At 38.5% G+C, this 26,314-nt stretch overlaps 1 protein-coding gene across 1 annotated transcript in view; it reads left to right on the forward strand.

Annotated features, from left to right (window-relative positions):
- DNAH11 (dynein axonemal heavy chain 11) overlaps positions 1 to 26,314 on the forward strand; it is a 363,940-nt gene that overhangs the window by 35,668 nt on the left and 301,958 nt on the right. Inside the window, exons 9-18 of the mRNA XM_030822211.1 lie at positions 3,024 to 3,140; positions 9,168 to 9,305; positions 9,616 to 9,740; positions 10,314 to 10,509; positions 12,031 to 12,135; positions 12,297 to 12,689; positions 20,830 to 21,162; positions 21,849 to 22,103; positions 22,183 to 22,352; positions 22,573 to 22,795. Coding sequence (XP_030678071.1) covers positions 3,024 to 3,140; positions 9,168 to 9,305; positions 9,616 to 9,740; positions 10,314 to 10,509; positions 12,031 to 12,135; positions 12,297 to 12,689; positions 20,830 to 21,162; positions 21,849 to 22,103; positions 22,183 to 22,352; positions 22,573 to 22,795 — 2,055 coding nt within the window. The remainder of the gene's footprint in view (positions 1 to 3,023; positions 3,141 to 9,167; positions 9,306 to 9,615; positions 9,741 to 10,313; positions 10,510 to 12,030; positions 12,136 to 12,296; positions 12,690 to 20,829; positions 21,163 to 21,848; positions 22,104 to 22,182; positions 22,353 to 22,572; positions 22,796 to 26,314) is intronic.

Genomic DNA, 26,314 nt, shown 5'->3' on the forward strand with positions numbered 1-26,314 from the left:
CCTACTCTTGCCTGTCTCTCCAACTCATTAAATGGCACATACAATGGGCTACTTAGTGAGAAACCTTTGAGTCATCTGTAATCTTGCTCATTTTCTCACAACAACCAACCAGTTCTTTCAGATACACCTTGAAAGTATTTCCAGGTCTTTTCTGTGACTTGGATTATTGCACTTGCCTCCAAACTGCTCCCTCTTCCCCATCTTGGCTTTGTTTATTCTCCACACGGCAGCCTGAGTGCCTTTTAGATACTAAGTCAAACCATGGCTTTTCTCTAATTACAACCCTTCAGTAGCTTCTCATGATGCTAATAAAGGCAATTGTGCAGTTTTCAGAATACAGCAACATTTTTATAATGTTTTCTGAATAATGCTAGCACATCATTTCTTCTGTAATGTATATTTATTGAGAAACAGCTATGTCCTGGGAATTCCATTAAATATTGTTACTGTAATTGTGAAAAAAAAAAAATAAATAAATAAACCCAGCAGTTACACTCAGGGATTAAAATCCAAGGGAGAATGTAGATAGGCAGTTATCACATGGGTGCCTGGTGCTGGGGTATGAAGAGTACAGAGTACTCTGAGAACATTTACATGGGGTCCCTTTCCAGAGGAGGTGAAATAGTAAACTGAGATCTGTAACAAATAGAAATGAAGCAGGTGAGAAGTGGGTGAAGGCGAGAGACAGAATGCGATAAGGCTCCATGGCTGGATCCGACAGCATGAAATTGGGAGAGGCGGCAGAACAGTTAGGAGCAATAAGTGGCATCCAGACCACATAGGGTCTTATGCAATAGATAATGCTAAGACCTTTGAACGTTATCCTAAGAAACCGACAATTCTGAATTAAGATTGTGAGTTAAAGGATTCTAAATAAGAAAGTGACATGGTAAGATTTCTATTTTAAAAAAGATTATTTAGTCTGCCGTTGGAGGATGAATCAGAGATAGGACTAGAGGCAAAGAGTAGTTAGAAAGTGGTTAACAGATATCCAGATGAGCAATAATGGTGACCTGGACCAAGGGCATCCTGGAGAGAAGGAGGATAGTAAAGAGACTCCAGAGATAGTTAGAAGAGCACTTGGCAGAGAAGTCAAGGAGGTTGCCCAAGTTTCTAGTAGGGTGTATAAAAAGAAGAGCAGCTTTGTAGAGAAGATAACGAGTTCAGATTTGTACTTGAACAAATTAGGTATGAATTTTTTATGGGACTTTCCAAGGGAGAGGTCCCACGTGCAGTTCTAAATTTGTTTTCAGGAATGAGTGAGTGAGGAGGGAGGGAGGTGATGGAGAGATATCAGGGAGAGAGACTAGCATATTTTTCTCTCCCTGAGATGTTTATTTCTAAATGTTCAGTTAATGTTTGGTGACCTTAAGCTGTGTGTTCTCTGTTACCATACTAAGAAGAGGGATGTTAGGCTTGTTAAAACTTGTTGGGAAGTTGTGTTTACTTTATTAGCCAATGAGCCTTGAATGAAGAGATTGCTTGGCTCTAATTCAGAAGTAGAAACTTCCTCTTGATGTTAAATATAACATTGTGGTGTATGACACATAGTGTCCTAGAACTTTGCTGTTACACTGCTTTTCAGCTTGTGTGAAATTCAGCATAAGGTGCCCTCTGTTTAGGTTGCTATAACAAAATACAATAAACCGGGTAGCTTATAAATGACAGAAATTTATTTTTCAGAGTTTCAGAGGCTGAGAAGTCCAAGAGCAAGGCTCCCGCAGGTTCAGTGTCTGGGGAGGGCTACATCCTGGTTCACAGATGGCACTTTCTAGCCATGTCCTTACTTGGTGGAAGGATGGAGGAGTCTCTCTCAGGCCTCTTTTATATGGGCACTGATCCCATTCATGAAGGTTCCACACTTATTACCTAGTCACCCCTGAAAGCACCACTTCTTGATACCATCGTATTGAGGGTTAGGATTTCAAAATAAAATTTTGCAAGGACGTAAAACATTCAGACTCTAGCAGGTATATTCCTTCAAAGAAACATAGCATCTGGGATCAGGAGCCAGGTTGCCTGGCTTTAAATTCCAACCCTGACATTTACCAGTGGTGTGATTTTAGGTGAATCGTTTAACTTCTCTGAGTTTTTGTCACCTATAATGCAGAAAAAAATATAACCTATGTGAGATGTTGTAAGAGGTGAGTTAATCATGTGAAATATTTAGAACAGAATTACTCACGAGCTAGCTGTCATTTATTCTATTACTGTTGTTATTATTGTTAATAGATGGAGGCTCAGTTTACAGAGGTGTCAAAGGCCTTCATTATGGGAAATCTGTGGTGTGTACTTCAGAGGCCTTTTGACTGTAAAGCACCGAAATGTTTCTGAAATCTTGGGACTTCTTTACTGGAGACTCAACTCTGATGCTATTAAGATGATAGTTATTCTTTCACTGTTTCATTCTAACTATGGGAGTGGATAGTTATGTATTAGGAGGAAACTGAGGGATGTTAACTGCATGCTAATAAGAGACTGGGAAAATGTAAGAGTATTTGTTTCCTCTGTATCACTAATGATGTTTTCTTACCTGTGGATTTCTGTTCTCACCTGAGGAAATAGTGTTTCCATGTAGATTTTCAACTGCATGAAAAAACAAACAAAAACCCTATTTAAACTTATAGATGGACTAAAGTTATAATGAGGATAGGTTCTTTTTTCTTTTCTGAAAAACTTCACTTTTTCATTTATAATCAAAATGAATTGGGAGAAGGAGGAGGGACTGAGGCTTCTGTGTGAACATGTGAGCCAAAGCATTGCTGTTGAGGCCTGAGCCACTGAAAAGAATCAGGAAAGCTTTGGGGAACAGTGCTAAGCTTTCAGTGATTCTGTAAGGTGGCACTTGCACAGTCAGTCAGATACAGCTCTTTCTTGATCTTCCCTGGAATCCTGCTATGAAAAATAAATTCACTCAGAGGCAGCGAGCGAGAGAGAGCTAAAGTAAGGTCATGCTTGTGTGATTGCTATTTTCACTGTTGGATTATTTCCAATACACTAATATTTCACTTTGAATTTTACAGGAATTTGAAAGTGATTATGTGGCATTTAAGTCCAAAACTCTGGAATTTGACAGAAGGCTTGGGACAATTATTTGTGAAGCTTTCTTTAACTGCAATGGCTTAGAAGCTGCATTTAAGGTTAGTTCTGAAGAAGCTATCATAAAAAACGTTTTACTAGTGAATAATATAGGCTGTTAGATGAAAGGGGTGAATTCTCATTCAGGTAGAGTATTAACTAGGTTAACTAGTCATACTCCCTTCAGATTCAGCTCACTGAATAATAAACTTTGAATAGTGTACTAATGAATAATGACACTTTGGACAAGATTATTTTAGGACAGTTAGTTACTGTTCTTTTCTTGCATTCACAGTGTTTTAGCTCTCATTATCTTCACAGCAAATTTGCCCTGGCCAATGAAATATTGATTCAAAATTAAGTCACAGTGAAAAGTGAAAAATACCTTAATTCAGGAATTTCTTTTATTTACTATTGTTTAGCTATGTTAGGTTCATCTGCCTATTTTATTATTCTGACTGAAGCAAATAGCAATTTATATACTGTATTTACCCAGGCATAAGACATCATTGATTATCAGACACACCATTATTTTGTGTAACAATAAAAAATGCTGCCAAATAATTATGATTTCATTGATTGCATAATGTATTTCAATCGCAGAGATTTTGAAACAAAAGTATGCTTGTCACAGAACTGATGAAATATAGTTAAGAGTTATATAAAAGAAAAGCATCTCAATAGTGTCCCCAGATGAAAGGCTTATAATATGAGGAATAGGAACACCATGTAAAACTTGCTTGACAAAGAAAAAAATCACAAATCAAGTATAAATTAATAATTAGATAATGTCCCAAAAGAGGGATGGAGGGTTCAATATCAGAGGAAAAAGAGCTAAGAAATCATGGGTATAATTCATTGAGAATGGCAGTGCCAAACAATATAGCAGACACAGATTTTTATTGTTTGATTTTGACCTTCAAATGAATTGGCTAGTCAGTGGAGAAGCCACCAGCATTCTCTGGCCCCAGTCAAGCATTTTAACATAAAGAATTCATGAGGATCTGGATAGGAAGAATCAATATCGTGAAAATGGCCATACTGCCCAAAGTAATTTATAGATTCAATGCTATCCCCATCAAGCTACCACTGACTTTCTTCACAGAATTAGAACAAACTACTTTAAAGTTCATATGGAACCAAAAAAGAGCACGTATAGCCAATACAGTCCTAAGCAAAAAGAACAAAGCTGGAGGCATCACGCTACCTGACTTCAAACTACACTACAAGGCTACAGTAACCAAAACAGTATAGTACTGGTACCATAACAGATGTATAGACCAATGGAACAGAACAGAGGCCTCAGAAATAATGCCACACATCTACAACCATCTGATCTTTGACAAACCTGACAAAAACAAGCAATGGGGAAAGGATTCCCTATTTAATAAATGGTGTTGGGAAAACTGGCTTGCCATATGCAGAAAACTGAAACTGGACCTCTTCCTTACACCTTATAGAAAAATTAAGATGGATTAAAGACTTAAAGGTAAGACCTAAAACCATAATACCCCTAGAAGAAATCCCAGGCAATACCATTGAGGACATAGGCATGGGCAAAGACTTCATGAATAAGACACCAAAAGGAATTGCAACAAAAGCCAAAATTGACAAATGGGATCTAATTAAACTAAAATGTGTCTCCACAGCAAAAGAAACTATCATCAGGGTGAACAGGCAACCTACAGAATAGGAGAAAAGTTTTGCAATCTATCCCTCTGACAAAGGGCTAATATCCAGAATCTACAAGGAACTTAAACAAATTTACAAGAAAAAAACAACCCCATCAAAAAGTGGGCAAAAGACATGAACAGACACTTCTCAAAAAGAGACATTTATGTGGCCAAGAAACATGAAAAAAAGCTCATCACTGGTCATTAGAAAAATGCAAATCAAAACTATAATGACATACCACCTCATGCCAGTTAGAATGGCGATCATTAAAAAGTCAGGAAACAACAGATGCTAGAGGGGATGTGGAGAAATAGGAATGCTTTTACACTGTTGGTGGGAGTGCAAATTAGTTCAACCTTTGTGGAAGACAGTGTGGCAATTCCTCAAGGATCTAGAACCAGAAATACCGTTTGACCTGGCAATACCATTACTGGGTATATACCTAAAGGATTATAAGTCATTCTTCTATAAAGACACATGTACACGTATGTTTATTGCAGCACTGTTCACAATAGCAAAGACTTGGAACCAACCCAAATGCCCATCAATGATAGACTGGATAAAGAAAATGTGGCACATACACACCATGGAATACTATGCAGCCATAAAGAAGAATGAGTTCATGTCCTTTGCAGGGACATGGATGAAGCTGGAAACCAACATTCTCAGCAAACTAACACAGGAACAGAAAACCAAACACTGCATGTTCTCACTCAAAAGTAGGAGTTAAACAATGAGAACACATGGACACAGGGAAGGGAACATCACACACCAAGGCCTGTCGGGGAGTGGGGGGCTACAGGACAGATAGCATTAGGAGAAATACCCAATGTAGATGATGGGTTGATGGGTGCAGCAAACCACCATGGCACATGTATACCTGTGTAACAAACCTGCACATTGTGTACATGTATCCCAGAACTTAAAGTATTAAAAAAAAGAATTCATGAGGATCAAATAGTTCTTTGTTTTATAAGAACTCTTCAATGAAACTCAGGTGCTGTCAGCCGAAATGTACAGCCTGTTGTTATAAAATGACCTGTAATCTCATCTCTCAGGTATAATTACTATTATATTTAATATTGCCACTATTTTTTCTTTGTCTAGATTTGCATACATGTTTCTCTTTGACAAAAATGACATTATATTTTAATCCTCTACTGTAATCTTCTTCACTTAACAAAGAGTCATAAAATTTTTTCTTTATAACAGAATTCAAGTATTATTTTTTTAAATGTGTGATAGTCTATCATATTCTTTGCTACTGGAACTAGTTTTCTTTCATGCTTTTATAAATAACTAAAAAACATGTAGAGTGAAATCTCAATTACAGAGGTTCCTGCCATTTTCAATTCAAGTCTGTCTTTTTCACAACCATTAATATGAATTCTGTTATAGTACCTGTCAGTTAATTTTTTTTCTAAACAATTTAATCCCTTAGGTAAAAGGTTTTTTTCTTTAACTTTTCACACATTTGTCCTGTTTACTGAACAAATATAAGATAAGATCCTACTGTCATAAGCTTGGTGGGGGTGTGGCATCATCTTACAGCTTCTGTGTAGATTGCCTTCCATGGTGACTTGTACAAAGTGGCATTTAATAACTACTTGAGGCTAGGTGGACTGACTGGTAGTTCAAGTAATGAAATAACATACTGATGAGGGTAAACTGCTGCAAGTGTAATGGCAGAGGAAAAAATTACAAGGCTGTGTACTTAGAAAAATATTTCGTCCATAGGGATAGAATGATGAGCTCTGACCATGAACTATTGGTCCCTGGGAAAAAAATATTTATAGACGGTTCTCTGAAGACAACTATTCCACTACCTGCTATTGTCAAAGACGTGACCAGGAAGGGCACCGGAACTGAGCACTATTCTACTCTAATATAAAAGTATAGTACTTTAAAATCTGAAGTGCTGGTGCTCACCAAAAACCAAAACCAAATACTGTTGAATGGCTCTCTAAAATTTACATGAAGGTAATCCGAAGTGTGTAAAAATAAAATTGTCTAGAAGGGACTTCAGCTTTGAAAAGTATTAAAACGTGAAGTGTATATGGTTTAGGTGGCCACGGATTTTTTAAAATCTTTGAAAGAGGCACACCCAGGATAAATATAAATATGTACTACACTGAACAATGGCAATGGTGTTATGAAAAGCTGTATTACGCAATGAAAGAGAAGTGGAGCAAAATTAAGGCAAACCTTGCAGATCTCAGATGTGATATTTAGAAAGAGAAGCATGTGGTGGGAATTACTCTTTAGTCTTGAAGTCAATGTGAAAGAAAACATCTCTACTCTTCATAAAATAACTTTTAGTTTTACTGTGAACAAAGAAGCAAGAGCTTGAAATGACCTTTACTCTCCTCCTGGAGGGTAATTTTTATACATTTTGGATGACAAACAATTACAATAATGTATACTGCCTAAAACATTGAGACTTTTCCTACTACTTTTTGGCTTTACAACCTCACCTCAGAGTATTTTCTCTTGAAAACTTGGAGTTAAGGACCGCTAAGCTGGTGGGCAAGATGTGATGTAGCTAGGAAGCTTCTGGTATTCTTTCCATTGTGGTCAATATGATAAGAGTTTAAAAACTAATGTGAAATAAATACACTTATTTCTTGTTGGAATATACTTTTTTGTTAAATATATAAGGCAATGTTTACTTTAGAATTTTTATTTGAAACCCAAACTCAACAAAACAATGGGTGTGGGAAGAAAGTTAATCATTTACATTTTGCTAGGTAGCCCCGAGTAGTAGATTTAAAAATATTTAGCAGTTTCTACTGTAGTTATAATGGATATTACCAGAAAAAGTCAGAATGTGCTTGTCTAAATTGACCCCTAAGGTATAGTTATAGTTACATTTTAGTTTCTATAATTTTTTCATGGTAATTTTATTTTCAGTGAATGTAGTTTATGGAAATATTTGCAAATTTTTATTATGAAGCTGTTTTTTAAGTGAAGCAAGTTTTAGGGAATACCTGTTATTTCCTGAAGAAAAAGAACAAAGTCCCCTCCTTTGCCATATTACTAAACAAGGCATGACCTTGGATACAGTTTATCTACCACTGTAAATATACTTAGTTATTTTGAGATGTCTTCTTTCAAAGAAAATACCTATATGACAGGCTTAATAACTAACATATTATGAAGCCCACACAGAATGATCAGATAACAAAATGACATAACTTTCAATGGCGTATTAGCTGATGAGAAGCTACACAGTGAAGCACAAACCCGAATGCTAGACTGCCTGGTTTCAAATCCCAGCTCCGCCACTAGCTGTTACAAATTTGGGAAAATCATTCCCTCCTTATAACTCAGTTTCCTCACCTGGAGTCTGTAATAATAACAGCACTTTTAAGGCCCTTAACATGTAGTTCCTGGGACATAGCACTATAGAAACGTTGGTTATATACAAATAAATGTCTTAGTTACATCATTTTGCTTGCAAGGAAAGAGCCATTTTATGCTAGCACACAAAAGAATCCACATTGGGTAGTAAACAAGACAAGAGACTAATGGGAATTCAAAATCAGACTCACTGGATAACTAAGCTTTGTGAACACTGGCAGTGAAGGTAAGTTTGAAATCTAGGGGGCTCCATTGACTGAGCAAGAGGAGTTTGTGAGACTCCACTCCTGCTTTGCTGGTGATGTGATTCTGTTCAGTCGGTGTGTCTGCTTTCTCCTGTCCCACTATCAGTTGACTTCCTCTGCTTGCTAGTAGTTTCTGCTCACTGATAATTTTAGCCAGCATGGATTCAGCCAGGCCCTGACTCTGAGAAAGAATCTTATTAGCTCAAAGCATTGATTTGAGCCAGGACATTCATGTCAGAGGAGTCATCCACCTGTGGAGTGGTTGTCCTTGTAACAGTCACCACTGTAGCCCCAGGACACTGTTGGGGGTGGCTGGGTCGTGTGGATGTACCAGCGGCCATAGGCGTGCAGTCATGGTGATTGGCACATCTGGTATAATTATTCATGCTGTGACCTAGAGGGCCTCAATATGGATATATGGATATTTATATCTAAAGAATACATATGTAGGAGGGAAGAACAATAACAAGTACATGAATCTTGTTTCTATTCTTATGTTTGCAAAGCATCTTCTGAAACGTTACCTGGCACCCAACAGGAAATAGTATTAGCTGTGAACAGAAATTGCAGACAGACAGTGGTTCCTTTCTGCTGAGAAAGGGAAATTATTTCACATCTAGAATTGGTTTATTGGATGTACAGAAATTTTAGGGAGATGCAGAAATACATTTTACATTTTGAAGCATCACAGGATACTTTTAAGATTCTAAACTTTAGTCATGTAAGAGGTTTGAAGGGGGACATTGTGAGCTGAGTATTTGTGTTAAAAACTCATAGTGCTTAATGTTGCCTTCACTTTGATTTTTATAGCTTTTGACCATATTTGGAAATTTTCTAGAGAAGCCAGTTGTCATGGAAATTTTCAGCCTACATTACAGCACACTAGTGCATATGTTTAATACGGAGCTGGATGTGTGTAAGCAATTGTATAATGAACACATGAAACAGGTAAGTGGTGGATAAGGTTGGACACATTTACAATATCATTTAGGCAGATAATGACCATCAACTAGAACTCTATGTGATTATATCTAAAGATTAGATATAGGTACTACATTTTTGTGCTTTTATTTAACTGGTTTCCTCATGGAGATGGTAAGCTTGCTTTAGGACTGTAACTCTTCTAGTAGTCAAGTGATTAAACACATATGTTTTATACTACTGTAAAAATACCAAAATGAAAAATTGCTTACAAGGTTGGAAACCATTCTGACTAAATGTCCCCTTTCTTCCTCTTCACCAAAATATCAACTTGCAGATCGAACGTGGTCATGTAGTTCTTAACAAGAACATGCCATTTACCTCAGGAAATATCAAATGGGCCCAACAGGTCCTCCAACGACTTCAAATGTTTTGGTCAAACTTTGCATCTCTCCGTTATCTGTAAGTAGTTAAGCTTAGATCATGGATAGTTATTCTAATGGTATGGGTGACGTTTTATATAAGAGAGTGAGCTGTTCATATTAGCACTTAGGAAGCCATTGCCCTGTTCACTTCTCTCCCTGGTAGGGTTTGTGGAGAGGGATTCATTCCCATGGTTTTGGAATATTTCTAATGGGACTCTTAGAATTTCATATGCTTACATGTTTTCTGGTCCCTTTTTCTTTTCACTTGTCCTTTCCACCCACCATGTTTGGAGTTTCTTGCTGTTATTGTTTTTCCTTTTTCCAATAAGTAACACTGCTTTTATTATGCAGTCTTTGCACCTTTTTCTTCTCTTCATAGGAGCCGGTAGGTTGTTGCTGTCAACATTTAGTAAAATCTTGAGTTTCATTCATCTTATAACTTTATCTTTTAAAGCAAAAGCAATTCGTAGGTGCATAATTTGGTCTTGACTATTTCTCTTCCTGGTTGTTTATAGTGCATTATATTTTATATATTGTATTACTATACAATTATTAAGCTGAACTCTATCTAATATATGTATAAACCAGTAGAAAAACCTTATTCCTACAGATTTTTGGGCAATCCTGATAATGCTTTAGTTTATCAAAAGTACGTTGAAATGACCACTTTGCTTGATCAATTTGAAAATCGTATCTATAATGAATGGAAAAGTAATGTGGATGAAATCTGTGAATTCAATTTGAATGAACCCTTGGTTAAATTCAGTGCCATAAATGGTCTTCTCTGTGTCAATTTTGACCCAAAGGTAGGGATTTGATTTTTTAAGATGATTTATAAGTGCCCTTTTTATTATAAGCATATTTCTGATATTTCCAGTCATTTGTAATTTACATTTGGGAAAATGTCAGAGTTGCGAGGACTATAACTGTAAACAGTTTCTTGTAGGTCTTCGTTGTAGAGATTTGTTTCTCAAATTCTACTAATTACTCTATTAATTTGTATTGTAATTATTTCTTTACCACCCCACCCTAACTAGATAATGAGCCACTGAGAGTAGCATCCATTTCATTGAATCTTTATGCTCTATGTTTCTAGTTTAGTGTCTGGTACTTGGTGACACTTAGTAAATGTTAGCTCAACTGAATTGAATCATTTGTCTTTACCAGACAGTTTCTGGCTTAAATATATTCATAACATACACCAGTGTTTTAGTTAAAATTTCATCATGTAAGTTAAGATTTGGGGAATCAACAGAATACACAGAATGAAAGACATGTCACATTTTTGATGAGCACCGGTAGATTTTAATTTATTGTCATTTCTTTCAAAGGGACTATCAGCTTGTATGTGGTAATTAAATTGATGGTAATTTTAAAAAACATAAAACATATTAATATAAAAAATATTAAGTTAAATAATATCCAGGATGAATATTATCTTTATTGAACAGGTCTTTTGTTATTGCATGGTAAATCACGTAACAAAGGAAATTTCATATATTTTCTCAATTCATTTTCTCATAATTTCATTACATGTTATGTAACAAGGGGACTTTGTTACCATTTATATATGTGTATATGTATATAATTATACAATATGTACATATATTTAATCAGTACTAGATGTGCATGTATATATGTATGTATATGCATTGTATATATTTTAAACAAATGATCTCCAAGTCTGGCAGCTTGCTAGATATGAGACACAAAATAAGTTTTCTTTTCTATTTACCACCACGGATATGCTTTAGGGTAAGGGGCAAGCTTATAAGAATATCTGTTTGTAATTTCCATGACAAAACACAAAATGCCATAAACATCTAGCTGAATTTTTAGGGGATGAAGATTATACATTCACTATTAGTGATTACCTGGAGTCTCTCATGGCAATCCAAATGCATGCCTAGGAAGTGGGAAAGAGCCTCACTGAGTTGGATAAGCATACTCTGCGCTCAAATTCTGATCTGTTTCCCTAAAATATGTACAGAAAACAGTTGACTTTATTTTGCTAGTAAAACTCAGCACACATACCTAAATATATGACATAGTGAACTGAGGATTCCTTCTACTTTCTGATTTCATAAAACCAATTAATAGAAACTAATTTCTTGAGATGTTTTAGGGATAATTCATATACCTTTACCATATTATGAATGTATGATTTTTGTTTTTAAAAAGTATAAGAAACAAAAGTCTATTTACCTTGATGATTTGGAAATATAGTAATCCTTGGATAACATCTTAAGTATTTCAAATTAAACTTGAGTTAAAATAGAATGACATTATGAAAATATGCAATAATTTTAATAATTGTATTTTAATAGCTAGTGGCTGTATTGAGAGAAGTGAAATATCTTTTGATGTTGAAGAAACAAGACATACCAGATTCAGCTTTAGCCATCTTCAAGAAAAGGAACACTATTTTAAAGGTTTGTGGTTTTTGTTAAAAAAGGGTACTAGGGCCTATTATGAATATAAATATTTTGAATTTTAATTATTATATAGATCTATATGACATTTTTACACCTTTAAGACAGAGAAAATAGCTAACATATTTGGCACTTTTTGTTTTGGGGTTTTCTTTGCTCAGTACATTGGAAATCTTGACCTTCTGGTGCAAGGGTATAATAAGCTCAAACAGACGCTCCTGGAAGTTGAATACCCTCTGATTGAAGATGAGCTGAGGGCTATTGACGAGCAGCTGACAGCAGCCACAACGTGGCTGACGTGGCAGGACGACTGCTGGGGCTACATCGAGAGGGTGAGGGCGGCCACGTCCGAGCTGGAGCACAGAGTTGAGCACACACAGAAAAACGTGAAGGTGATCGAGCAGACCATGAGGGCCTGGGCCAGGTGCGTGCTACCTCCCAGGAGAGAGCACAGACGAGACGCAGCCTTCACCTTGGAGGACAAGGGTGATTTGTTTACAAAAAAATACAAGTTAATCCAAGGAGATGGCTGCAAGATCCACAACTTGGTCGAGGTAATGGCTTTTAACTTTTCAAGATTTATAGATCTTTTCATTGAGTTCAGAGAAGAGCAAAAATACCTAACCTAATAGTGTGGGACTCTTTTATCAAGCCTGAAAGAGCTTTATGAATGGTATGATTAGGCATTTAAAGTGGGGGAATTTGTGTTACTTGCCTGCAATTTCTGTAGCCCTCACTACTCTCATTCCTGAGGGAAGAGATTAGAATGTGAGATGTGTTGATTAAACAGAAAGGCTAGTGATAGAATCTTTATCTTGTCACAGTTGCGTCCTCTTTTGGATGCTCCTAATAGCTACTACTGTTTGTTGACTGCCTCGTATGTGCCAAACACACACCTTGCTTAGGTCATCTCAAGGTACCCTCTCAACCATCTCCTAAGGATGGCAACAATAATTACTCTCCTTTTAACAAAGATTTGAGTTCCTAAAACAGTAACAGGCACTCATCTAGGGTTATGAATTCAAGAGAAGACAGAAAACACACACACACACACACACACACACACAAAAGGGAGAAGGCAGGAAAATAAAAGCAAACAACACAACACCCCCCCCCCCCCCGCCAACCACCACCAAATCCTTTATTTCATGGAGCTTACACTCTAGTCGGAGGAAGTTAGCAAGAGAAAAGAACAAATAGGTATGTCAGTTGTAATAGGAGCAATGATGAAAAATAGAGCAGAGCAGGTGGGATAGGGAGTCGCTTGGGGATAGGGTGGTTGGGCTGGCCTCTTTCCTAAGACAGTATTTCTGGAGAGAACTGACAGGGAACAAAACATATGGATATCAGGAGAAGGACATTCTGGAGAGCAAAAGTATAGACACTTTGAGGCGGGAGCAGCCTGGCCTGTTCCAGGATCAGTCAGCAAACTGGGATCAGAATTTGCAAGGGGAGTGGTAGTAGAGGATGAGGTAGAAGAGACTAATGGTACCTTATGTGGGGTTAGCAGGCTGTTATGAGGACTTTGGATTTTACCGTAAGGGGAAAGAGCAGCCAGAGACTTTCTGCTCAAAGGCTTTCCCTGTGGAGGGTAAGCCACAGGCAAGCAAAGAAGTGGTTGGCAGGGAGACTCTTCAGAGCCTATGCTAATAATCCAGGTGAGAAATGATGCTGCCTTGGGTCATAGTGCTAGTGATCAAGGCAGTTCATATCCTGCATATATTTTGATGGCAGGGCCAGCAGAATTTGCTTTGAGGAATCAGAGGAGAGAGAAGTCAAGGATGATTTCAAGGTTTTTGGTCTGAGTTATTGGACTGGACTGGAGTTGCCCTTTAATGATATGAGGAAGACTGTGGTGAGCCGATTTTCTAGGGGAAAAAAAAAAGGAGGTTTGGTTTTGGACAAGTTAGTTAGAGATGCTTGTCCTAAGGGACATTTTGAGTAGACTAGAATTGCAAATGTGTCTTGTGTTCAGGGCAAAATCCAGGTAAGTAACAGAGAATTGAGATTCATGCACATATGTATGGCATTTAGAGCCATATAATTAGATTAAGAACATGTAGGAACTGTAGATAGAAAAGAGGCCCAAAAACTAGCCTCGAAGTCCTCCCTACATCAGGGAGAAGAGGAAAATCCCACACAGGATACTGAAAAAAAGAGAGTGATGCCCTAGAAACCAATAAACAAGGGATTTCAAGGAGGAGGAAGAGCTCAACTCTGTCCCATCCTGACGTAGGACCCAAAAATAAAGATGGAGGCTAACCCTCAGATCTGGCAGCATGGAAGTCATGGGGATGAGAAGAGGCGATTTCATATGGTGGCGGAGTGGAAGCCTGATAGGAGTGGGCTGATGAGAGAATGGGGAAATGTGAGTGGAGGCAGCTGAGGAGATCCTGAGGAGCTCTGCTGTGGGGCAAACCAACAACTGGGCAGTACCTGGGGCCTGTGTATCAGGGTAGGGAGGGTTTTATTTTTAATACTGGTTGATGTTTCAGGATGTTTGTATGTTAACTGCAGTAATCTAGGAAGGAGAAAAAATTGTTGGAAGAAAGCCATTGAGGGAATGGGATTTAATAAATACCTGTAGAAGGTGTCTTTAGATAGGAGCACAGAGCATTCATCTGTAGTACAGGATGGAGGGAAGGCAAAGGTAGGAATGTGGTGCTCACAGATGTGCAATGCTGATGATGGAAACATGGGGAGTTGATTTCTTGTTGTTCATATTTCTTAAGGAAAAAAGGGATAGGAATGAAAGAGCATATTTCATGTTTCCTCTGAGCATCCTTGTTATGTGGAGTCTTCTCTATAGACCAGCACAGTCCTTAATCCATGAATACTCTCCTTTGGGCAAGGCAGACAGACCCCCCCCCGCCCCCTACACACACACGCACAAAATCTCTCTAACACACACACACTCTCTCACACACACATACTCTTTTTCTCTGTATGTCACATACTCTCACAGTCTCTTCCTCTCACATATCACACACACACACACACACACACACACACACACACACACTGAAGCCGTCATGAAGTACCACAGTGTGGGGTAGGGAAAGTGTCCTTGGTAAAGGCTGGAAACCGCAGTCTTCCAGAGGCTGGGCCTGAATTTTCTCATGTGTAAAATGAAGGTCCTTGTCTCCAGGCTAATTCTCAGCAGAACAAGAAATAGATTACGGTTTTCCTGCTGGGAATTGTATGCAACCCATTGTCTATCTTGTCTTTGCAGTCCATCATCATTCACTTATTTGAGAAATATTTATTGTGAGCCTTGTAGGTACCCAGCACCTTTCTAGGTTTTTGAAATATGAAAGAGAGCAGACAAAGATCCTTGCTCTCGTGGAACTTGAATCAAGTGAGGAGAGAGACAATAAGCAGTGACATAGTAAGTCGTGCTGTTAGAACTGGTACGTGCTGCAGGAATAAGATCAGATTGGAGCAGGGCAAGGGAATTCTGGAGGGTGGAGTCGAGGATGCAATTTTAAGTAGTATGATCAGAGTAGGCCTCAACCAGAAGGTGAAATTTGAACGAAGACTTGACAGAGGTGATAGAGTCAGCCAAGTGGGCCTTTGGTGAAGAGTATTCCAGGCAGAGGAGATAGCTGTTGGGCAGGAGATCCCTGGGCATGCTCAAGGAAGAGCAGGGAAGTAAGTGTGGGGGGAGTAGAGGGAGCTGAGTGGAGAGTTGCTGAGGTGAGGTCAGACGCTAAGCCGAGTGATGAGGGACTGGCAGCTCAGGGGAGGCTTCATAGGCCTTTGTGCAGATTCTGGCTTTGGCTCACTCTGAGGTATGTGAAAGACACTGCAGAATTTTGAGATTTTGAGGAGGGGAGTAAATATAATCTGACTTTCATTCTAAAAGGATTTCTGGCTGTTGTGTTGAGACCCTCTGTAGGGAGGCTAGGGAAGAGTCAGGGTGACCTGGTAGGTTACCATTCTTACTAGTAACCTAGGGGTTCCATATGTTCAGGCTGCTATAGCAAAATACTCTAAACTGGCTAACTTAAAAACAGCAGAAATGGTTTTCTCATAGTTCTGGAGGTCCAAGTGCCAGCATGATCAGTTTCTGGCAAGGCCCCTCTTCTAGGTTGCAGACTGCCAGCTTCTCATTGTGTCATCACGTGGAGGAAGTTCCCCTGGGCCTGTTTTATATAGGCAGTACTCTCATTCATGAAGGCTCTGCCCTCAGGACCTAATCACCTCCTCCTAAACCCCTCCTCATAATACCATGCCCTTGGGGTTTGGGATTTTCACATTCGAATTTTGGGAGGACATAAGCATTCAGATAATGGCACAGGCACATAGCAGATGATGGTGCTGGACCAGGGTGGTAGCAGTGAAAGTGATTAGAAGTAGTTGGATTCTGGATATATTTTGAATTAAGTGGAGCAAACAGAGTTTCCCAAAGACTGGATGTGGAGCATGAAAGAAAGACACGTTAAAGATTATTCTACACATTTTGTCATAATCAACTGGAAAGGTGAAGTTGCAATCTGTTCGGATGGGGAAGGGTGTGAGAGGAAGAGACTTAGCAGGGAAGGTCAAGATTTCAGTTTTGGGCATTTTGAATTTGAGATGTTAATTAGCCACGTAGAGGAGTTGAGTGGGCTATTGGATTTACTCATTTAGAGTTAATGAGAGGTCCAAACTGAAAACACAAATGAAGGAGGAGTGGATGGCAATGATATTTAAGCCAGGGGATTGGATGTGATCACCGAGAACATGAGTTTAGCTAGAGAATAGAAGAAAATCAAGGACTATTGGCTGGATCACCATTCTTCTCTTAGGAGACCGGGGAGAAGAAGGACCAGCCAAAGATGCAGAAAAGGAAAGGCTGAGACAGTAGGAGGAAAACCAGGACAGGAAGCTGAGTGAAGAAAGGGTTTGGAGGGTAACAGATGTTCTTACCAAAACATAAAGTACAGTACATTTGATATGCTCTAGTGGATATGGAGAAGAAAATAAAAAGAAGTACATAATTAACATGGGTTTCAGTGTTTCTGTTGACTTCCAATGTTTTCTGAAATTTCTAAGAAAGTTTTAATTTTCCCATCGATGACAATTTGCTAGGACAAAGACTTTGTTTCTGTCTTCTTTGAGTACTGCCTGGAATAGCATCCCAAGGCTGCCATGACAAGGTCCACAAACAGGCTGTCTTGAAATGAAAGAAGTTTATTCTATCATAGTCTAGAGGGTTGAAGTCTGAAATCAAAGTGTAGGCAGGGCCATGCTCCCTCGGAAGGCTCTGGCAAAGGCCTGGGTAGCCTGGAGAGAATCTCAGGGGTGTCCTGACATGTAAAGGAGGCATTTATCTGGAAGTTACTTTGTTTTTCAGCAGTATCTTAACTAAGTCATACCATAGACTATTTCTAGTTGTTCACTGAAATGCTTTGAATTATTCTGTGACTTTTAAGCCACCTCTACAACTGTTTATGTGTTAGAATCTGTCTTATAGAGGACAAATGATGGATTATAATTAGTTTTTTCTGTTACATTTTCTTGACAATGAAAAAATGTACTCCCCAAACTCCAAGGATTTTAAACCATTAAGATATGAATCCTGATGAAAATACATTAAAAGTATGACCAAGATATGACTAGAAATTGTCATAAAACAAGGTTTTGCATTGTCATCTCAGAGAAAAATGTTAGAATTTTTTCTATTAATAAATGGATTCTCCTATTTTTGTCCTTAAGGCAAAAACTAAGAAGCTTTGAAATAACTGTTCTGAATCCGAGAATGGAAGAGAGCTTCTGCCTTGAGGGAATGTAAGCCAGCTTTAAAATGGAAATGAAATGATTTTTTGTTTCCATAAGTTGGGTCTTCTAAGTGATTATTTTCCTCTTGACTTAGCATGTGATGTTGAACCTAGTTCTCAGGCTTCTGGTGAGGAACGTGGTTTGGGGAAAAGCTGTAGAAATATGGCCAAGGGTGAGTCAGTTCTGCCTTTTGCATGCTGCGTGTTTTCTGGCCGGTGGGATGTCAGCGAGTGGTCTGGAGTCAGAGTTAAAGATGGAGAGAAGAGAGGAGCAGGACCATGGAATATTGGGCCTGGAAGGGACCTGAGTGATCATTCAGTTATCTAAAGCTCTCCTTTCTCTTCCTTTCGCTGCCTTTATCCTAATGTGCTGAAGATACAGCATTTCTCATCAATGTGACTGTAGTGAGATAAACTGGATCTCTTGGTATGAAAAAGTGTATATGAGCATGACATGATGGGAAAGGCCCTACTCTGGGAGGTCAAGAGGGCTGGTTTCTAGTCCTAGCTCAGCTATTAACTTCCTACTAATGTGATGCTGAATGTGTATTAGGTCTTTGTTTTCATGTCTATGTTAGTCTGTTTTCACACTGCTGTGAAAAAAAAGAACTACCTGAGACAGGGTCATTTATGAAGAAAAGAGATTTAATTGACTCGCAGTTCCACATGGCTGGGGATGCCTCAGGAAAGTTACAATCATGGCAGAAGGCAAAGGGGAAGCAAGGTCCATCTTACATGGTGGCAGGAGAGAGAGCAAAGGGGAAGAAACACACACTTATCAAACAACCAGATCTCATGAGAATTCTGTCACAAACAGCAAGCCGGGGGTTGGGGCAGGGAGTCTGCCCCCATGATTCAATCACCTTCCACCAGGCCACTCTCCCAACATGTGGGGATTATAATTCAAGATTAGATTTGGGTGAGGACACAGAGTCAAACCGTATTAATATCTTTAAGATGAGGAGACTTAACAAGATGATTTCTAAGGATTTTTCTTCAGCTGTGAGATCTACACTTTTCCCTTTTAGTGCCTACAAAGGGGCCAGGGCAGCTGTGTATACTTTCCTAGGATGTGTACTGCACAATTCCAGGGGTGCATGTCACATGATTACACAGATGTGAATGGTTCCACCTGGCTGGTGGGCAACACAGCATTCCTGAGAAGGAGCAGTTCTTAAATTTGTTTGAGAGCTAGGGTTCTCTCATCTCTCCCCTGCCTTATTAGGATCTATACTCACCTCTCTAGTTCTGATTCTTGCTTAAAGTGTACACCTTTGCATCCTGGATCATATATCCATAGTAAAGAATAATCAAAGAAAACAGAGAGTATAGTTCACCTTATAATTAGCTCTTATTCTAATGTCACCTTATAATCAGCTCTTATTCCGATGTCTCCTTTGCTCTGTGCTACAGTTCCTCCCTTGGGCATCTGCTGTCTAATCTGTATAGACTATGCAAGTTTAGCCACTCAGCCTCTCTGGAATCAACTTTGCTGCCCACCTGACCTTTTGAAACCTGTGTCTCTGGGCCAAGACACTGCGTGCTCAGCCTGTAGTGATCCTTAACCACACCTCTGTCTTCAGGCCCTATTTTGCCCCAACTGGCTTGTCCATTATGTCACCCAAACTCTTGGGAGACGCTAAGGTGCAAGAAGCTCATATTGTTGATGCGGGAAGGGAGCTTAGAACTTCCCTAGTCCAGTGTTTTCCAAACTGGGTCTATTCCACAGATTGCTTATCATAGATGGTTTGCAAAAAAAAAAAAAAAAAATTGTGCTTAAACAAGGTCTGAAAACATGAAGGTTTGTTGTACAGATTATTTTATCACCCAGGTATTAAGCCTAGTACCCACTGGTTATTTTTCCTGATCCTCTCCCTCCTTCCAATCCTCACCCTCCTTTAGATCCCAGTGTGTGTTATTCCCCCTCTATGTGTCCATGTGTTCTCATCATTTAGCTCCCACTTAAAAGTGAGAAAATGCAGTATTTGGTTTTCTATTCCTGCATTAGTTTGCTGAGGACAATGGCCTCCAGCTCCATCCATGTTCCTGCAAAGGACGTGATCTCATTCTTTTTTATGGCTGCATAGTATTCCATTTATACATGTACCACAATTTCTTTACCCAGTGTATCATTGATAGGCACCTAGGTTGATTCCATGTCTTTGCTATTGTGAATAGTGCCACAGTGAACATACGTGTGTGTGTCTTTATAATAGAATGATTTATATCCCTTTTGGTGTATATCCAGTGATGGGATTGCTGGGTCAAATGATATTTCTGCTTTTGGGCTTTGAGGAATTTCCACACTGTGTTCCACAGTGGTTGAACTAATTAACACTTCTACCAACAGTGTATAAACATTCCTTTTTCTGTGCAACCTCACCAGCATCTGTTATTTTTTTGACTTTTTAATAATAGCCTCAATGGACTTTAATAGAATAGGTACATTGTGAGTCTCCAAGAATGGCATAGAGTACATAGTACTTCCCTGACTTGATAATCTTCAGATGTTCCAGAACGGTGTTCTCTGAAGGACCAGTTTGACAGATCTCTTTATTTATAGGGAAGGCCCTGGAAGGCAAAGTCTAAGGACACAGAGTTAGTGACAGAGCAAAAACTACAGCCCAGGTCCAAAATGTCTAGAATTCATTGGGAACTAGTGTATTTCCTGTCTGTATCTGAAGACAGCAATCTTCATAGACAACTTTCCTTGAAACAACTTTTGAATGTATTTCATGTGTAAACTTAATGTTCTAAATTCCTGCTTAGATCTTTGACATCTAGCTTAAGGTTCTGCAACTTAGTATTTGAATGTTCCTGTCTTGTGCACAAAAATGCAGTCTCTTCTTTTACAAACTATTTAAATGGAAAGTTTTAGTTTTTATGCTGATTATTTGTTTATATTCATCTACTAATACTTGTCTGTTTCTAGGAAAATAGGAAGCTCTTCAAAGCTGATCCCTCTCTGGATACCTGGAAAATTTATGTAGAATTCATTGATGACATTGTGGTGGAAGGCTTTTTTCAGGCTATAATGCACGACTTAGACTTCTTTCTGAAGAATACAGAGAAGCAATTGAAACCGGCACCATTTTTTCAAGCACAAATGATCTTGTTGCCTCCTGAGATTGTGTTTAAACCTTCTCTAGACAGAGAGGCTGGGGATGGCTTCTACGATCTGGTAGAAGAAATGTTATGCAATAGTTTTAGAATGTCTGCCCAGATGAACCGAATAGCAACACACCTGGAAATGAAAAATTACCAGGTATTTTCTTAGTAAATGGGTATTTAGCTTTTATATTAATGATTCAAAAACAAATTGTGGCTGGGTATGGTAGCTCATGCCTGGAATCCCAGAACTTTGGGAGACTGAGGCAAGAGGATTGCTTGAGCCCAAGAGTTCAAGACCAGCCTAAGCAGCATAGAAAGGCCGTCTCTAAAAAAAATTAAAAAATTAGCTGGGTGTGGTGGCATGCACCTATAGTCCCAGCTACTCAGGAGGCTCAGGCAGGAGGATTGCTTGAGCCCAGGAGTTAGAGGCTGCAGTGAGCTACGATGAAGCCAGTGCACTCCAGCTTGAGTGACAAAGCAAAACCCTGTCTCAAAAAAACAAAAACAGTATTTTCTGCTCATTTTTGCTGTGAACTTAAAATTGCTCTAAAAATGAAGTTTATTAATTTAAAAACACCAGTAACACTTGACTATTAAATATAAAATTGTATAAAAGTTAAAAAAAAAAAAACAAACACAAAAAACCACCAGAAAACAAAACCCAGAACAAATTAGGAAAATGGGAAGCACAGGGAAAAGAGAAGTTGGAAAAAGCAACATGATTTTTAATTTTTCCAACTACTCTCCCTTTGAAGAATTACCTTGGTAATGTTATGTTGTAGATAATTGATAAAGCAAGGTTGGTTTGAATAGTAAGTTCTGTGTTTCCCTCTCATTTAGAATGATATGGATAACATGTTAGGCCTGGCAGAGGTCAGGCAGGAGATCATGAACAGAGTGGCGAATGTCATCGACAAAGTCTTAGATTTCAGAAACACCCTGGAGACCCACGCTTACCTCTGGGTGGATGATCGAGCTGAGTTTATGAAGCATTTTCTCTTGTATGGCCATGCTGTATCTTCCGATGAAATGGATGCTCATGCAAATGAAGAAATTCCCAAACAACCACCAACTCTTGAGCAATTCAAAGAACAGGCAAGGAAAACCCTTAGCATTTAATGTAGTGAAATGGCTTTTCATTGAGTTGTTCTAATTAATTTTTTTCTAACTACAGATCGACATTTATGAAGCTTTGTATGTTCAAATGAGCAAATTTGATGACTTCAGAGTGTTTGATAGTTGGTTCAAGGTGGACATGAAGCCTTTCAAAGTGAGCTTGTTAACCGTAATTAAGAAATGGAGCTGGATGTTTCAGGAGCATCTTTTGAGATTTGTCATTGACAGGTAGCCTTTGTACTTTGGTATTTGGAATTACAACTTTCTAAACTACTTTCTAAAACTGAGATGTTACTTTTAAGCGTATTAACGTTGCCAGTTTCATGATAGAGATAAATAATGTTTAATCAGGTACATAATGAAAATCAGATTCAATCAGAAGTCTTACACTGCTAAATGTTTTAATAAACTTAATTTGTGTGTATCTATGTACATATATATTTAATAGTCTGAATGAGCTACAAGAATTTATAAAGGAGACAGATTCCGGACTTCAGAGAGAATTAAATGAAGGTGATCATGATGGTTTAGTTGACATCATGGGGCATCTTCTGGCTGTAAGAAGCCGACAGAGAGCTACTGATGAACTCTTTGAACCTCTGAAAGAAACCATCACCCTCTTGGAAAGCTATGGCCAGAAGATGCCTGAGCAAGTCTATATTCAGCTAGAGGTAAGTGCAGAGGTGAAATAATCATAATTACCATAAATTGAGCATCTCTTTTATTAAAGTACTTTCATGTACTCTCTTATGATGTCCTTATAACAATCTGTACTATACACATTCAATGTTTTCAATTTACAGGTTAGGAATCTGATACGTAAGGAGATTTAATAACTTTCTCAAGGTCATACAAATAGTAAAGCCAGCCAACACTCTAGGTGTGTTTTATGACAAAATACTTAACCACTGTGCTCCACTGCCTTCTGATTAGAAAGAGTGTAGATTGTAAACAACCTATGAGTTGCTTTTTTGAGTTCAGTTTTACCATCATTTTCACACATGAAATATATCCATACTTTTTTTTCATTCAAAAAAACTACCTGTCAGTCAAGAAGTGTCCTAGTCTTGCAAACATATCATGGACATGTTAATAAAGAATAAATAGGCCAGGTGTGGTGGCTCATGTCTGTAATCCCAGCACTGTGAGAGGCCGAGGCAGGCAGATCACCTGAGGTCTAGTGTTCAAGACCAGCCTGGCCAACATGGTGAAACCCCATCTCTACTAAAAATACAAAAATTAGCTGGGCGTGGTGGCACACACCTGTAGTTCAGCTACTCAGGAGGCTGAGGAAGGAGAATTGTTTGAACTCGGGAGGTGAAGGTTGCAGTGAGCTGAGATCACACCACTGCACTCTAGCATGGGGACACAGCGAGACTCCGTCTCCAAATAATAATAATAATAATAATAAATAAATAAATGAAACTCAATTTGGATGGGGAAATCACTATGCTTTCTAAATAGATTTCTATGCCATCCACCTGTTTCCATGCTGTGGAAAGATTTGGGGGCTTTTTAACAACAAAGCCTCTTTAATTATAACTGAAACCATGAACCACAGTCTCACAATTTAGATTCTTTCTCTATGCCAATATTGATATTTTATAGATTGTGTGTATGTGTGTGTGTGTACACACATGTACTTGAATTTTGCAAATGTGATCAGTGGGCACATTAACCAAAAAGCTTTCACTGGATTCTAGTTGATCTAGTTTAGTAGTCAGAGCACAGAACTCAAACTTAGATTTGTTTTCAAGTACTGTGTGAGTTCATCTTTTCTGCTTGCCTTGACAAGTTTGTTAATGTCTAAGACCACACTTCCTTTTTGCTAAATTATGCCTCATGATCCCTCATTTAAACAATTTCTCTATACTTGCTCCCATCAATTTCTGTTTTCTTCTTTTTTTATTGAGGTGAAATGTACTATTCAGATAACATATGAAAGTAACCATTTTAAAATGTACAATTTAGTACAATATTGTGCAACTACCACCTCTATCTAGTTCCAGAAATTTTCATCGCTCCCAGAAATCCCATATCACTTCTCTGTCTCTCTCCATTATCCTCCTCCATGCCCTGCCAAGCCCTGCAAACCCCTACCCACCAATCCTTGGCAATTGCCAATCTATTTCTGCCTTTATGGGTTCACTTACTCTAGATATTTCATATAGATGGAATCATACAATATGTGACCTATTTTGTTAGGCTTCTTTCACTTGGTGTAATGTTTTCCAGGTTCATTCACATTGTAGCATGTATTGGTACTTCATTTCTTTTTATGGCTGAATAACATGCCATTGTATGTCTGTACCACCACTGGCTTTTCCACTCGTCTGTCAATGGACATTTGGGTTGTTTCCATCTTCGGGCTATTGTCAATAGTGCTGCTATGAGCATTGCTGTGTATTTATTTGAGTATCCATTTTCAATTATTTTCAGTACACTTAGGAGTGGAATTGCTGGGAAATCTGGTAATTCTATATTTAACTTTTTGAGCCATTGCCAAACTATTTTTCACAGTGGCTGTTTTGTTTTATATTCTGTCATTTTGCTTTGTGAGGATTAAATGCAGCAGGGTATTTACAAGTGCTCTCTTGACTATAAAGGCTACGAACATTACTGTATATGAATTGTTAAATTCTATTTAAGTATTAAACTGCCCTTAGAGCTTGCAAGCTAGTTAGACATGGAGCAAGATGACAAGTTCTAGACAGATAGATACATAACAAGACTAAGAGATAAAACAGTTACAGTAGAAACAACTATAAATATTTCTTGTTTCTAGGAAGATTTAGATATTCCTTGAATCAGATGTTGAACCTTAAACTGTATCTCATAGAGAAAGTAGTCATAATAAGTAATTGATGAGAGAAATTTAGATATGGCCTCCAGAATTTGTGTTATAAAAGTTTGGTTCACTCTTTCAGGTGATGGTAGTATTGAAAGCATTAGGCTTTTCAACATTTCAGAAGCAGAATACAATTTTAGCTGTGTATCAGTAATTTAGACTTGTCAGGAGGAAAAATAAGATTCATAGGCGGTATGTGGTGTGTTTGGAGGGTAACGAGGCCCACTTTTAATTTAAGCAACTTCAAGTGATACTTTCAGTTTATCCTTTATTATTATGAGAAGTCATAACATTTTCCAAATACTTGTCTATGCTTAGTTCTGTGTGAAAACACTCCAAAGTCTGGCTATACCTACTAAGAGTTGAAGTATTACTTCCTTAAAGTCATGAGGACTCACCACCAGCAAGGTCTTTGTCTTAGTGGAGCATCTCTTCAGTCTTTTGCCTCTTTTCACTGCTGTTACACCCACTTCAATTCAGCTCTTGTTACTTCTCACCTCACAGCAATAGCTCCTGAATTCATCCCATTCCTCCTCACACCCCACCCACAATATACTCTGAAACAAGATGAATATGCTAATCTGCAGGACTTATCCAGTCCCTTTTCTGCTCAGAAACCTTCACTAACTGCCCCTAACTTCCCGAATGCTGTCCAGCCTCCATAAGAGCTCAAACACTCACACCATCCTATATTGGTCGTCATACCTCAAGGGATCACACCCTAATCTCTGCCTGTTGAAACTTAGTCATTTCGTTGAGCCTCAGTTTCAATGTTACCTCCTCCTTGAGTGGATCATCTGACTTTCAGAGGCTTTGGAGATCATCTGATCTTTTGGATTTCAAGAAAATTTATTTTTATCAAGTAAAAACTTGTTTGGAATCCCCAAATATAAAGCAGGCTTGCTGTGTTTGAAGAGGGATAAGGGGGCCTGAGCTCATGGATGTAACTTCTTCCTGGCTTCCCAGCCATGGCCTCTGAGGGACTCCATGGAATACTTAGATTCCATGGAATGGAATTGGAAATGCAAAGTGAGACTCTGTCTGTACAGAGGGCGGTTGCAGAGTTTTGATGAGAAGCCACAAGAGGGAAGGACAAGGGGGTTTAAAGCCCAGGTCTCTTGGTTCCTGAGCTGGTTTGGTATTCCTGTCATGTCACCATATTGTCTCCCAACTGTTTTGATTCCATAACACATAGACCTTCTCATAGTTAACACATTCTGTTGTGTAGAATAGTTACTGTGTGTGCCTCTTGCTCACTGTGACAGATTATAAAACAATTTGAGAGAATGTGTTTTACCCTTTTAGCACCCTGTTCACCACACAAATAGTATTTAGACTTAGC

The sequence above is a fragment of the Nomascus leucogenys genome, chromosome 11 (genome assembly GCF_006542625.1).
Source record: "Nomascus leucogenys isolate Asia chromosome 11, Asia_NLE_v1, whole genome shotgun sequence".
Lineage (NCBI taxonomy): Eukaryota > Metazoa > Chordata > Mammalia > Primates > Hylobatidae > Nomascus > Nomascus leucogenys.